The sequence below is a fragment of the Amphiprion ocellaris genome, chromosome 14, assembly GCF_022539595.1.
Source record: "Amphiprion ocellaris isolate individual 3 ecotype Okinawa chromosome 14, ASM2253959v1, whole genome shotgun sequence".
NCBI classification, from domain to species: domain Eukaryota; kingdom Metazoa; phylum Chordata; class Actinopteri; family Pomacentridae; genus Amphiprion; species Amphiprion ocellaris.
In genome coordinates this window covers 22,738,869-22,752,893 of record NC_072779.1, presented here as the reverse complement: position 1 = coordinate 22,752,893, position 14,025 = coordinate 22,738,869, and the positions used below count along the sequence as shown (strand labels likewise).

The following is a 14,025-nucleotide window of genomic DNA, read 5'->3' as shown; positions in this document are numbered from 1 at the left end:
AATTTTAAAATCTCAATAAGTAGCTTAAGTTACTTCAGCTGTGTTTTTCACCTTACAGAGAAACTATTGCAGATTTTTTTTCCAAGTCATTCATTCACACAGTAGACTCAGACTGCAGCCCATCTAATTAAATTCATTAGTTGGTGTTGTTAACTATCCCCGTGCTACAGGATCATGAGACATAGATTCAGGTTACAGATGGTTACATTTCTCACAGTGAACCTTTTGACTTAAAAAATGCAGATGTAATGATCAGTCATCTATATTGCTTGATTCAATTTACATCCTGTAGTGGTAGTAGTTCCTGATATAAAAATAATTAATTTTAAAAAGCAGAAATAAAAGAATATTGATGATTCGGTTCCATTTAGTGTATTAATAAGCCATGCAAGTTAGTCATCATATGCAGCAGGCCCTTAGACATGCGACAGCAGGAAAAGCACAAGTGTAAATAATGACATGAATGAAGGCTGGATTCCATTTCGCTGCTTTAGTTCGAGGGTGCTGGTAATGCATGTACTAGGTAACTGTCACAAAACAAAGCCGTCTCTAATGGTACAAGAAAAAATTCAACTTTTCCAACTATTACAAGTCAAAATATTATTATAATAGTCGAAGTTATGCCCAAAACCACTGCCTTATCCATTATTCCCCATATAACAGACTCACCAATAGTTCACACTGTGGTGAGTTAGTAAATTAAGGTTCCAACAGTGATGGGAGTGCTGTCACATGATTGAATTTTTTTGCAACTTTAATATGCAGCACAAGCTACAATCAGAAAATGAAGGTGCCTAAAAATAGCTCCAATAGAATTGAAAAACCTTCAGTACTTAAAGAACACTGCCGTTCAAAAGTTTGGGGTCACTTAGAAATGTCCTTATTTTTGAAAGAAAAGAATTTTTTACAATGAAGATAACATCAAATGAATCAGAAATACAGTCTAGACAATGTTAATGTGGTAAATGACTATTCTAGCCAGAAACAGCTGATTTTTAATGGAATATCTCCATAGAGGTACAGAGGAACATTTCCAGCAACCATCACTCCTGTGTTCTAATGCTACATTGGGTTAGCTAATCGTGTGGAAATGCTAATTGCTGATTAGAAAATCCTTATACAATTATGTTAGCAGATGAATGAAAGTGTGAGTTTTCATGGAAAACATGAAATGGTCTGGGTCACCCCAAACTTTTGAATGGTAGTGTATATGAAGAACAACCCCCTAAATAAAGTAGGTTTCTAACTGGCTTTGAAGAGCCAGAGAGCCTTCTGAAGAACCATTTAAGAACTGTTATTATTTTGTAAGTAATGTGGGTTTGTAAGCCCAAAGCAGTGTAGTACATACCATGAGCACGACTGTGTTTGTTGTTCCATGTATCATTTAAGTATAGCACCCCAGGGAGGAGCAGTGATTTCACACACAGCTGTGTTGTGTGTGACTTGATTTAATGATACACATGCAGGCATTATTGTTTCTAGTCACACCTTTGCTTTTCCCTGCTATTTCAAGTCAAACTGCCAGCTGCCAACCAGCTGCTAAAAACTGCCACTCCTCCTTAAACAATTTGGATAATATTTATTTACCTGAAGACCACAAGTTTGAATAAAGCAAACATACCTAGAAAGCTTTTTGTATTAGAAATGAGCAAGTGTAATAAACTTAAATTACACTTTGCTTTCAACTGTGTCTACAATCATGTGGCAGTTCAGCAGTGCACATATTCAGATAGCAAAAGCTGTGCTGGAAAAATGAAAAAATGTTTCCTCACAGAGGTGAATGTGTTTTCTCATGCAGTATACTAGTGGCCAACAGGTGGAAGTGTTCTAAACAAATGTGGCTCACATTTTCTATGGATGGACACTGGAAAGTTTAATGTCAGCTGAGTCTGTTCTGGGCATAGAGCTGCTTCAGCAGGTTGGTTTCACTCAGTGACATTAAATGTAAAAATGCAATGCAATGTATGTAGGATGCTTGCAAGATAAAGTGCATTGTTGCACTTTGTATCTGATAGAACTCAGTAATTCAAGCCAAATTTTTGTTTAATCAGTCTGTTGATGAAATTCTTCAGCATATACACATTGTATGATTTCTTGCATTAGTGCATTTACTACAAAATGTAACTTGTAAGAGAATCTATGGATAAAAACTGCCAAAAAATAAAATGCAGCTTCAACTGAGAGGAAAACAGGTACTGATGCAAAACAGCAAAATGGCCAAGACTGGAACCTGTCTGCATTACTTCACTCCGTTTGTGTTTGTTTACAGGTAGACAGAATGCAGACCGAGTAAGAAGTGTAATCTCTTTACGCTCCAGGAGGCCACTCATACCAGATGAAGCGACTGTTTGAAATGAAAGTCGAACATTCTGACAAGGTTGACTTGGTACTTTTGTTTGCTTCTTGCCAGTGAGCCAAGATGATGTATGAGACTCATACTGTGCAGACAAGCAGCTACAAATTTGCTTGGCTAGTTGACTGGTGGGAGGTTGGGTAGGGTATGGGGGCTGGGGGATCCTGGGGGGGACCCAAGTTGTCACATTAAAGCAACGCAGTGAAAGAAAAAGGGGCCTTTGTAGCCATTTTGTCTTTTTTTTTTTTTTTTTTATGAAGCTGTTGTTTGTCAAAAGAAGCACCATTCCTCCAGTCTGATCATTTATATCCAAAGATATGGACTCAAAATAAAAATTTAAATGTGTCTTTGTACAGCACAGATAAAAGCTATTTTGACTTTTTCCAAAGTAACATAATTCAGAGTAAACTTGTAACTGTCCTTGTGCATTTTTAAAATAATATAATGACCTCCTTTTCGCTTTCAAACCGATCAGAACTAATTCCGTTTATGAGTTGATGTATATATTCAAAAACTGCTCTGCTGCTCTTTCTTTAATCACAAGGCTGACATCTGATGAATGAAACTGATCTGACTTGGGGAATATAGGCCTCTCTCTGTTACCTCCCCCTTATTTCAACCTCCTCTCCCCTCCTTCCTCCCCTACACTGAGCCTTGTTTTCTGTCCCCCCCTTATCCCATGCAAAATGAATAGCACAGATGTTGTTGGACAAGACAGTACCCCTTGGTCCCCTTCCCCTCACCATTCTCTCAGCATGAGGTCTGAAACTTGTTTTTTGATCATTGTTTCATCCCCCCCTCCAATTTCTCCCTCCTCGGGGCAGAAAAGGAGCCAAGTAGGAGGGAGACTGGGAAACCAGGAGCAGCCAGAGCAAAAAGGAAGGGAAGAGGCGCTAAGCAATATGAAGAAAGCGTAGTGTTTAACAATATCTAGATACCAAGCGGTGCGTAGGACAGGTCACATGCTGAATGTTTGTGGGGCGCAACTGTAGGACGCTTAGAGCAGGGTGAGGGTATGGGTGGCACAGCAGAGCTGCAGTGAGAGGCTGAGGTCTTGCATCCGGGGAGCGCTGAGCTGTGGAGTGAAGATGCGAGTCGGTGCCTGGCTCCTCTGGGTGTGCTGGTTCTGCACCTGCGCAGAATACTCCCAGCGGTGCAAGTGCCAAGACATCTGTCCAACGGAGCCAGAAGTGAACAAGAGGTCAAAGATTCGGGTCAAGGAGCATGTTCGTCACGGTGTGGGACATCAGCATACTCCTCACAGGAACAGGCCACACCGTAGAAAAGGTGAGCACTTAACTCACAGTGCTGATGTGCTGCAACCCTCTGCAGGACAACTGGTGCTTTTTATTTGAGGCCTGTCCACACAGGTGTGAAGGTAGGTGACAGCAATAGGTAGACCTGTAATTCCTCTCACTGTATTACATCACTGAGTGGTTCAACCATAGGGGACCATTTAAAAAAAGTAATAAAACTGAATTTTCTGTTTTGTTGACAGTGATTTTATCATTATATGGTACGCATGTAATAAGATTTGGAAAATTAACCATTATTTTTCTTGAAAATGTTTACATTTCTGCTGTTTTTTTTAAAAACTAAACATTTACAAAAGAATTAAAATAATACATTTGCTTTGGTACAAACTGATGAAAATGACAGAATGCAGTAATGGCCATTAATACATTTTATTACACCACATAACAAACGACTTATCCATTCGTTTCGAGATTTCAGAGATTGTATTAGCAACGATCTTGATTTTCTGTAGAAGATTTCTAAAATGTGTCATTGGTGGTTCAAAAAAAATGTTAACAGGTAACTTTCATATAATTAGAAAAGAAGTTATAAAGAATCCCAGTGAGCTGTTAAAAATGCCAAACATTACGTCTACTTTAAATTGAATTTGAGGAAAAAAAACAGAGAAAAATGTGTTTCACAATCTTCCAAATGTGGAAATGTCTCTTTAAATGCCGCATGGAAACCATCAGCTCAAAGCTACCATGACAATTATAATCAAGCTTTTAAGTGTTTGTAAATTGAAAACAAGTGTTACATATTATATGTTTTTAGACTCTTCAGGAAATTAAGGTTTAGTTGGGAAAATGTAATCAGAATATAATTACAGCATGTCTGCAAACACAAAGATCAGTCTTTTGCTGTTATCTTACATCTTGAAATGATTTCTTCAGTCCCTAAATTTACAGACAATGCATTCTTGTTTAAATAAGCTTAATCAGTCATTCACGTTGACACTGATTGTTAATTCTTTTACAAAACTCACTTGAATTACACTTTCAGAATTTACTCCTAAGTCACTTTTTATCGCATTCCTCACTCTAGCTGACACATTCTTTCTTTTTCTTTTTCCATTCCGCCCTCTTTTGCCCATTTCCTATACTCCTGACCTCTCGGTCTGCAGCCTAAAAGAGGTCCCTTCCCTCGGCACATCTCAGCCCAGCACCATTCCCATGGGTTGTGTTTTAGCAGGGGACTCATCCTTCATCCTCTCTAAAGCCTTTGTTGCAGACTGAAAGCTGGCCGATGCCGGGGCCATCAAGCCCAAGTTGTTGGATCAATATAAACATCCATCACTTAGCCCCGGGCCTTTCTGCGCCTCACAATGAACAGTTCAGTACACAATACTTTATTTATGTGTGCCATCAGAGGGAATGAACTCGAGGTAGTTCACTTACTTGTGGGTCGGACTCGCTGTGGAAGCCTGGAAGTAACTCAGCTATGGGTGTGTTTTTATCCTTCCTGAAAAATGCTTTTGAACTAAACCGCATCACCTTTTATACTTCCTTGTATCTGACTGTAGATAAAGTGGAACTTATTCCTGTATCACACAAGTAAAAAGTCTACTTTTTTTTCTTTTGAATTCACTTGAGAAATAAATCTGTCAACTGAAAAAAATAACTTTCATGCATGGTACTACTTGGTAACAGTTAATATTTTATGGACACGTTGCATGAGTAAGAGATGCACAATTTCCTCCCATTGTTAAAAAAAACATGCAGAGACTCCAAACTTCCTGCCTCATAGCAGTGGTGACAGAGCTTCTACCATAAAAACAAACTACAAAACAGCTAAGATTGGATGCCAACTTGTGTTCAGATAGCAGAAATTAATACATCCACCTCAACCATTTGTATTTACTTTGATTACACTAAGCACATAATATTTTGAACCACGCCCAGACTGTCAGATTTCATTGTAGGACGTTCTTCTTGTTCATTCATAGCAGAGGTCCATGCAACAGAAAAGGGTTGGGGTTTTCTTTTAATAAATTCTATATTTCCCAGCATTGACTTATTATTTCAGGAAATATGTAAAAATCTAAACAGCTCTGATGGTTTGCATTCTTTATAATAAATGAGTGTAATTCACATTTTGTTGAACTGAGGTCCTTCCCACAGTGACTTCAGACAATCTCTCAGAAGGAATATGGGTTCCTATGAGTTAATGTCTTTAAACTGTCCTTTATCTTGCTCTGTGCGTGGCATACTCTGTAAAGCATCATAATGAAATTTAGTCCAATTAGCTCATGTTTTCTAGTTTCCTTATTGTAAATATATGAACTTTGCTAATCTCTGATTAATTGAACTTAAAATGTTTTGAAAAACACAAGTTCTTGAGCCATTTTGGCTTAAAGTGACTTAAAATTTTGCAAAAAAATAGACATGGTGTAAGCTGCCTTTGTGTCTAAAACTGAAACTAAATTCAGTCCCTGCATCTGTAGACTTGCAGTTTATCTCACGGATAACCAGCAGCAGCCTTATAGATGGTCTTTGTACTGACAAACTGGTCAAAAATGGCTTCAACAGCTGAGGTTGTAGGTCCTCAATGTTAAATAAAGACAGAATTGTTTACATGTTAAAACAAAGAAACAACTAAAAAATAAAATGAAAGCAAGTCTTTCTGCAATCATGCAATATTTAGCTAGGTTATACAAGTTAATATCTCTAGTTAATTTAACTCAGCAAGTTTTACATTTTCACAACTCATATAATGACTTTTGACCAATTAATCAGCCAAAGTGCCGGTATCTCACATTTATAATTTAGCAGGGGGAAGCTGACTGAACTTAAAATGATTTACATTCTACATTATTTCATGTTTCTGGTATGTTTGGCCAATTCCATCAGAGTTCCAGCTGAGAGTTTCACACAGTAAACAGGGGAAAGATGCTCACCTTAATTGCTTTTAATATATGTATTTTGAATATCAGTACATTATGTACACAAGGGGTATGCTTAAATGAACAAATTTACTGGGCTATCTAATCACAACAGACTACATGCATAACACATACCTGTGCTCAGCACAGGGTAATTTTGTTTGTGGGTACACCTATATTAAATGGCCACATTCTATGTTTCTGTGATTTCTGAACATCAGTAACTAATAATTAAACAAATACTTAATTTCTAAAAATAAAATAAATCAATTAATGCTGCATTTCTGACAATACCATATGGGGAAATGAACAGCCTTGGCGGAGTACTGCGCTGTCTGAGTGCTTTTCTAGTCTTCAAAATGTGATGTGGATCTTACTTTAACTGCAACATAAATGTTAGAAAACACATAAATAAATAATTTTTGATTTTTTTATGTGGTTAAATGGTTTTCTTTAAACGGAATTAGCGAATCAGCAGGGATGCTTAGCCATATATATTGAAGAATTTAAGCCAGCTGGTTGTACAGCAAGCTATTATCATAATGGTGTTAGCTGAACCAAGGTCAGGTAGTTAGTCTTTTAGACAGATTTATTTATTTATAATTTATTTATTTTTGTACAGTCAAAACATTACACCAACATGTCCACATTGTACAGTGATTTGCTCTACTGACTAAAATTACAAATAATCATACATTTTAATCACTGCGTCTGCGTATGTCAGAACTATATATAATCCTGAGTTAAATCAAATGTTTGAGTTTATATTGTAATTGTATTGTAACTGCAGAGTGCATCGAGTTCCTCTAGATGCTTTTGTTTTGAAAAGTCGTCCAGCAGCAGCTAAACGTCGCTGCTTGTTGTTAGTTTGGTGTCAGGCGCTGATGTTCATTACGGACGGAGCGGCAGTTTTCAAGCAAGTTTGGCACCTAAATGAAAGAAAAATGCCTGGGTAGCTGAAAGCAGACATAATTTTTCGGTTAAATCAGCGTTTAGCTACGAAGTCAGTGAGCTTAATGAAAATATTTCTCGGAGATCATCCGGAAAGTTTCTCTTACTTTTACCTTCGCTAATGATAAGAGCTGCTGTCATGAAAATGTTTGTATCGCTGTTGGCACTTCTTCTATCAGGTAAGAACGCCCTGAACCGTTCATGTGTTCAGTTTTCACTTACAAACAAACCATGATAGTATTAGGATTTAGTTTTTGAATTGAAATTTGCCACAAGACAACACATTTCTTTTTGACTCTGCTTCTTTGATGTGCCTTATAAGATATATTTCTTATTATAGTACTTCCTCATTAAGTCTGATCTTTATGTATTCTTGATATCAATGCACCCACATTCAAAAGTTTACTGCTCATTCATTTTTTTGTTTGTTTTTTTTTAAATTTAGCACAAATATGCATGAAATACATAAAATAAAAATATCTAACATATATATCTAATATATATCTAAGAAATACTAAAACAGTGGCAATGTCTGTTATGACTATAGACACATAATGAACATTAGATTTTTAAAGCTTTTAGTAATCAAGGAGAGTCATAGGTGATATTTGGAGGTGATGCATATTTGCAGTAAAAGGAATAATCGTGGCATCAAAGTTTAACTTTTGAACATTTATCCTTCATCATTGATGGGGTACTACTCATGACATGTACCCAGTCAGATATTGTTGTCAGTGACACATTGCTCAAGAAATCAGAGCCGATGCTAAAATAATCTGAATCCATTGTTTTGTCTGGAATCAATTAAAAATATGCTATCAATAATATTAATAATAATAAAAGCAGAATATTGGCCTATTTCACATCTCCTGCCTTGTCTGACCAACAGTATAAAATCTGAAGATATTTGCTTTTATAGACTGCATTAGTTTACATCTGAGAGTCAGAAACTGGCAAATAATGGGGCATTTTACCCAAAAGGTGACAGAAACAGTTATCACATCTGCTGCTTATTCATTTTCTGTCAATCACCTAATCAGTCAATAAAGTAAATATTTCACATAGACACCAAACCACACAAATCTCTTGATCAAAGACGCCTGAGGTGCTCATCAACATGTGCTTTGATCATTAGATGTGCCATTTGTTTGGAGCTCACAGTTTTGAATACACATTGTTGTGTAAAGTTCAAATTGAGGATTCCATGAGGTGTGGATGGTGAGCAGCGTCATCACCATGACCTTTCTCCTGAGAAAAAGCCTAAATGCTGAGGATTTTTCTTCTATGACTCACTGATGTTTGGGCTGCGTCCTCTCTTGGCTCTGAATTTGAAAGGACGCAATGACAATGGGGTTAAACGGGCTATTGTTAGCTGTAATTTGAAGGCATTTCCGGCTATAGCAAATGGATGAACAGTTCAAAAAATACAACCATGTTTGTTGATTGTCCTTACCCATTAATAGAGACATAGATATTTGGTCAGACATGATAATATTCAGTTCAGATGAAATAATACATTTCCCAGATGATTCTTAATGTTTGCAATGCTTACAAATTTTCACACTTAGAATGACTCTTTGTAAGGATACATCTATGCTAGTTTGTGGAATCATGGAGTTTATGAGTATTTGTTATTGATAATATGAATGAAACTGGAAGCATCATCTGTGATAAAAGCAGTCCTCCAAAATCTCATTACCCTGTGAGATACCTCCTCGACACAGTGTGATTGCTGCATGACTTTCTTCCTTCTTCAAAAACAATTGCCCCTCTTTTGCAGTGGAGTAAAATAAAGTGAGTGTCCTTTGTTCTGTTGCGGATATGCCGCTGATGGGGGACTTCCAGTCTGCTTTTGTTGGAGCTGATGTCCCTGAGACCCTCTAGCTTCCTCTCCTGTCAGGAAACTGATCAATCTCCCCGTTTCCTTCAGTGTGGTCATCCAACGCCATGGGAAGTTCAAACAATGGCTTTCCACTGCAGCTGGCTGCAAATAGACATTGTTTGTTGGTATCAAGGCTTAAATTTGTTTGTTTTGGGTGTTCTCTTGCTGGTCAAATGAACTCAGAGGTGGTGATGCATGGCGCTAATGGTTGCTGTTTTTGTTGTTGCTCTTCTATACAGACAAAAAAGAATTTTGTCATTGGATGTTCTTTTCCTACGCTGACAGGGCTCAAATTCCTACAGTTCTTCACTTAAATTATCTTGTAGTCAAACCTGTGCAATTAAAACTGTGTAACCCCAACACGCAGACGTGGTGTGAGGAAATAAAAGCTAAACAGAGGGACACTTTGTTCATTTGTTCTTTTGAATAGCTATTTTTTTTCCACTGTATCTGCTTATAAAGAACATTTCTTGTGCTCTCAAATGTACACTTGCATTCTCTTGTCCCCCAGGTTTCAGAGTCCGTGCAGAGGAGACGTCGCCCCTCATCGTCCACCACCCCACTGATGTGGTGGTGAAAGCTGGAAATCCTGCCGCCCTCTCCTGCCGGGCGGACGGCAACCCACAGCCGGTAATTGAGTGGCTGTACAACGGTCAGCCCCTTCAGACAGACCAGTTCCAGCCCATGGTTTTGGTAGATGGGGGCCTCTTCTTCCTGAGCGTGGGAGAAGGTAGGCGAAGTCAGTTCCATGAGGGCATCTACACCTGTGTGGCCACAAACAGCGCTGGCAAGGCCATCAGCCGTAATGCATCGCTGTATATTGCAGGTAAGTCTGGGGCATGTGTGAGTTTACTGCTGGAGGATGTTTTACCAAACACCATATGAGACTGACATTCTGTCAAGCTGTCCCTGATTAGCCCCATCTTACTCTCACTACCAGGCTCCATATAAACACGATGTGTATGAAGTTAAGTATGTTTGACTTAACTTAATTATTGTGTCATGCCCACCTTACATAGCTGTTAGACCTTGATTATAGTCCCTTGAGGATGTGCAAACCTACAGCAGCAGACGCGTAATTGTTATTATTATACTACTTTCTATTCCACTTGGAGTCCACAGAGAGGACTCTGTTCCATGCATGTGCAGTCAGTCATACACTGCCAGTCAAAAGTTTTAGCACGCCGCAATTTTTGCAATTTTTTAAAATTGAAATTCCAGTGGTGAAAATGTCTAAATGAAGCCATACGGAACATTGATGTAAAACTTATTTCATGTTGTAAAATAGAATTAAATATGCCCCCTGGAAAAAAAGTAAAACTTGCAAACAGACTTTTATTGTGCATAATTCTGATTCCAATAACCGAAGTAATCATAAATGTATGCCCAGTGTGCGCTGTATCTTTTCTAAAGTCAGCTTCAGTGTTAGAAAACATGTGAATTCCTGAACTCTTTCAGAGGAGAGGTACGGGGCAATGAAGGCATCAAACAGACACATGCAGAGCTGATGAAGATGTGGGCCACAGCAGTCTAATGTCAACGTTTACTGGAGTCAAACAGTGGTGCTAATTGACCTCAGACGCTCACTGTTGACTTATCTGGATCACAGTGAGGCAGCAGCAGCCACTGCTTGTTTGTCAGTCGCTACAGGACATCAGATTAAATATACAACAAGGCCATATAAGAAATTTATAATGATATCAGCACAAAAATTTATCAGCAACAAAAATAAGTTAAATGAATAATTAGTTAGATTAGCACCCATATCAAACTAGATAACTATGCAGTTTGAAAATGAAAGAATACGATTGAGGGTTAAATTTAAAAAAAAAAACAAAAACTAGAAATAGAGAATTAAAGAATTAGAGGCGACATCACACCAAAGAACCAGGCAGCTAAAAGTAAAATAAAACAGGAGAGAATGTCTAAAATAGGCAGTACATAATACAAAGTAGAACACTAAAATTAAATAAAACTAAAAGTAAACTTCACATAACAGCGAGTCTATACGGAGGTAATACACCAAGATCATATTTATGCTCACATATATTACACATAATATTTGTAATTGTCGTGATTGCTCTCATCTTCTGCAGAAAAAAATACACGTTTGTATATTCTTTATGGTTTACTGCCTGCCTTTATTGCCGGTAATGAGTAATGCCCACAAAATCATACGGAAGTATAGTTAAGGGCGGGACATTGGAACCTTTTATTTATTGTTATTGCAAAATTAATTTTGGATTTCAGATGGAAGGACAGAACTGGACAGAGCTGCACAGTACAGCATGGCTGACAGCTCACAAACAGACAACACAACTGACCTCACAAAATGTTTTCAACACATTCATGAACTTGTTGCACTTGTTTTCCTTACATGTGAATGACATAAACTGAAGCCAGTGGCTGAATGTGAGTTAATGTGAGGTCTACACAGTGTATTCGTGGTTCCTTATCAGACAGGACTTCGCAACTCCGATCCTGTTTAATCCTTACTCTGTGTTGTTGCAGCGTTAAAGGAGGAATTCAAAGTGGAGCCCAGTGATGTGGATGTGGCAGAGGGGGAGGTAGCTGTTTTAAACTGCGAACCTCCAATCGGACACCCGGAACCTAATGTTTACTGGAAGCTGGACGGCTTGCGCATCAACAGCAGTGACCCCCACTACACTGTAAGCCCTCTGCATGTACCTCGCTATGCAAATGTCATAGCTTAACGTCATTTGCAAATAAGCACCCGAGTCTCCTTTAATTAAAACTCTGGCTGTTGTTCCTTTAGGTCATGGAATGTCGTTAAATGTTTCTGTGTCATTTCTAACGTGACAAAGTGAAGTTTCAATAAGAGGGATTTTATTTACCCAGAAATGGATAAAAACCCTTTACAAAATATACAACAAAATTACTGGGCACAAAAAAGAGCACACTCAAGCCTGCAACAATGTACACAGTCATTTATTCCCTCCTTCCCACTCCTTTATTTTCTCTCCACTTTTATTTTACTTTTTTTGTCTCAAGGGCAGCTCACAGATTCACTAATTTGTTCTTTCTCTAGTTTTTCTTTAGCAAAATGTTATGCTTCCTAGGTAACAAGGGCCATATGAGGCAGATTAGTGTTTATCCTATATCATTTTACATATTGTGAACATTATAATAACATATCTAACAAGCAGAGCATTGCTACTTAGACATTATATGTACAGCGTGATTCATACTTGGAATTGATTGTTTTCAGCATCCAGGTAAAGCCAAGCTGTTCCACAGTGTAAACTGATGCAATGTCTGTCCACCTGAATGTTAGAGAGACATGCATACCTCCTATTGGCTGAACCATTTATATGTGTTTGACTGGTCATCACCAAGAAAATGCAGACAGTTCTAACTGATCAGATTAATTCAGTATATTGCTAAGTTCTCAATCAGGCCAGGGTGACTAAGTGGAAAAAACATGATATCCTATCAGAAGGAACTTCAGCTCTAGTCTATGTGTGTGTGTATACAGTACCAGTCAAATGTTTGGACACACTTTCATGGAATTAGTAATAAACAAAAAAGTGTTAAACAAACCAGATTATGTTTTATAATTTAGATACTTCAAAGTAACCCCCTCTTTGATGACAGTTTTGCACAGTGTTATGGCATGGAGTGTATTGCTGCTGAATCAACCGTGTCACTGGCATTTTGTGATGATCTGACAGCTGACAAAAGAACAGGAGGAATTTATTCAAATGCTACAAAACTGGTTGGACGGCACTCCATCCATGCATTATCTATACACCACTTAATCATTAGGGTTGTGGAGGGATGGAGCTTATCCCAGCTGACTTAGGATGAAGGCAGAGGACACCCTGGACAGGTCACCAGTCTATCACAGGGCTACACATACAGACAAAGAGTCATACTCACATTTAAACCTACCGACAGTTTAGAGTTACCAGTTAACCCCAGCATGTTTCTGGACTGTGGGAGGAAGCCGGAGAACCTGGTGAGAACCCGTGCATGCACAGGGAGAACATGCAAACTCCACACAGAAAACTGGGGATCTTCTCAACCTGGGCATAGCGTTCACTTCCTGAAGACAAAACTGAGGGCAGAAAGCCCCACAAGCAGCAGCTGAAGGCACTGCGGCAAAGACCTGGCAAACCATCTCAAAAGGAACACATTTTTTTTAGTTCTGTCCAGGGGTTCCAGAATTCAGCCTTCAGACAGTCATTCATAAAAAAAGAAAAGGATTTGCATCAACTTAGTGAAAGTAATCCTTGTATTTACAATTATATTAATTTGTCCTGTTTTTTTGAGCCTGTAGAAATGAAGGAGCTGTGTAAAAAATGACCACCTAATAAGCTTACTTAATGCAATATATTTGTGAAACGCCTTGAATTGAAACTACCAAAACTGTGTCACAGTCAAGACATTCATGGACCCAACCGTGTGTGTTTTTTGAATATACTCCTGATTGAACTGTGGGTCCTGTGTGGTTCCTCGCTCTTGACTGAATTGTACTTTTGCTGCAGGAGCTGAGTGGGAAGCTTATCATCGCTCCTGCAGAGAAGAAGCACTCTGGTGGTTATGTGTGCGTGGCCAGCAACACTATGGGGGTGAGACAGAGCAGAGCGGCTCGGCTCTCCGTGCTGGGTGAGACTACATCCCGAAAACAGCTGATCACTG

General features: G+C 38.4%; 1 protein-coding gene across 3 annotated transcripts in view; it reads left to right on the top strand.

Annotated features, from left to right (window-relative positions):
- The first annotated feature begins 3,104 nt into the window (after positions 1–3,104).
- robo4 (roundabout, axon guidance receptor, homolog 4 (Drosophila)) overlaps positions 3,105–14,025 on the top strand; it is a 34,846-nt gene continuing 23,925 nt past the window's right edge. For 2 of the 3 annotated variants that reach the window (XM_023269714.3, XM_023269713.3), the window contains exons 1-4: positions 3,105–3,640; positions 9,875–10,189; positions 11,875–12,032; positions 13,872–13,992. In XM_023269714.3, coding sequence (XP_023125482.2) covers positions 3,442–3,640; positions 9,875–10,189; positions 11,875–12,032; positions 13,872–13,992 — 793 coding nt within the window. In that variant the 5' untranslated portion in view covers positions 3,105–3,441. Of the gene's footprint in view, positions 3,641–7,405; positions 7,661–9,874; positions 10,190–11,874; positions 12,033–13,871; positions 13,993–14,025 lie in introns of those variants that run through there. The other variant, XM_023269715.3, reaches the window with a different exon arrangement.